Source organism: Trichinella spiralis (genome assembly GCF_000181795.1).
Source record: "Trichinella spiralis strain ISS 195 chromosome Unknown Scfld2446, whole genome shotgun sequence".
Classification (NCBI taxonomy): Eukaryota; Metazoa; Nematoda; class Enoplea; order Trichinellida; family Trichinellidae; genus Trichinella; species Trichinella spiralis.
This window is the reverse complement of record NW_003529385.1, coordinates 1-1,489: the sequence shown is the minus strand read 5'-3', so window position 1 is coordinate 1,489 and position 1,489 is coordinate 1. Positions and strand designations below refer to the sequence as shown.

General features: G+C 32.4%; 1 protein-coding gene across 1 annotated transcript; it reads right to left on the bottom strand.

Moving 5' to 3' along the window:
• Nucleotides 1-53: 53 nt before the first annotated feature.
• On the bottom strand, nt 54-1,099 carry Tsp_13374 (putative protein tag-76; the record flags this gene model as incomplete). Its single annotated transcript, XM_003368453.1, has 5 exons — nt 977-1,099; nt 762-889; nt 541-688; nt 282-469; nt 54-220 (listed from the first exon to the last, which is right to left on the bottom strand). Coding segments are annotated over exons 1-5 (754 nt in total), but the record flags the coding sequence as incomplete, so codon positions are not given.
• Between the last annotated feature and the right edge of the window lie 390 nt (nt 1,100-1,489).

The window sequence follows — 1,489 nt, the reverse complement described above, 5'->3', positions numbered from 1 at the left end:
TGTGATACTAAAATCCATTTCAATTATTAAAAGTTTTTCACAAAAATGAAAACCAATTTCCATCACACCATCAATATTAATCGCTGGTCGAAAACCATCAATTACGCGCGCTGAAATGAACAAGCCTCTCCACAATTCAATGCCATATTTCATGTCCGCACCAGCACCTTGTGGAATGCAATAAAATGAATTCCTGACTGCTTTGAATGATTTCGACAATCTGAAATTATTTCAATTCATTTTCAAAAGTCATAAATTAAAATTGCTAAACAGAAATTTACTCGAATATTGGAGATGAACGCCCTTGTGCAAACAATATATCCAAAAATTGAATTGGACCCTTTTTACGTTCATCCAGTGAACCGGCTTCTGCATTTCGAAAGTCCAAATGAACCAGACCAGTGAATTTAATCAAAATTGACAACTCTGATGGCTTATTTTCTCGAGCGGTTTTGAAGGAAAATTTTTCCTTAAAATATAAAAATATTCATATTTAATAATTACAATTTATAAAACTCTGGATCAATTTTTAAAACGAACCGTATCTGCTTTTTCACTGACTTGCTTCAAATGTAATTTGTCAACTGTAAACAAAGTATTCATTCCATCGTATGCTAATTTAAATGGATCACCAAAAATATCTGAACGCTTCACTGCATATGCCCAAAATATGTCACGATTGTCATCACTCCAACAGAAAATAAAAACACATTAAAACTATAATAAAACTTGACAACAAATTAAAATCGAACCAATTCAACTTTAAACGCGGATGTTGTATGTCGATGTGATATCTGTTAACCATAATATCACCTTTCTGTAATTTTATCAGTGGAAAATAATTGCATGCTAATTTTATCGGCTTGCCAACAGTCCCGTATCCAGGTCGCTTCACTAATTCTTTCTAAAAAGCCCCCACCGCATCAACAACAACAACCATAGTAAATAATTTAATAAAACACTAAATAATACTTACTAAACGTAACTGCAACACTTCATCTGCAGCTACATTCGTATCTTGGCCTAAAAGTAATTCAGTGATTAAAAATTGCTCAACAGTTGCTGAAATAAGATGCGGTTCATGAACTTTGCCAAACATATTTTTCAGTTAAGCTACCACTTTTTCAAAAATTAAAAATCAAACAACAATGGACGATGCTATTTAACATTTTACATAAAATAACAACAATACTTACTTTGTTCACACATTGGAAGCAATACAAGTTGAGAATAGAATAGCAACAACAGTTTACTCTGCAAATGAACGCTGATTTACAGTAAGCACAGTAATCAAATTGTACCTAATCTTTGGTTCAACTGAAACTATTAATCGTGCTTAAATAAATCAAGAAAAGAACAAAATAGAATTTTCTGTGATGGTCGAATATTAAAAATATGCCAACAAGCGTGAACTTCAACTTCAAATGGGTAGCGTTCGTTTTCACTTACAGTATTGATTGCCTCCACATCCACGTGATAGCACATTTAA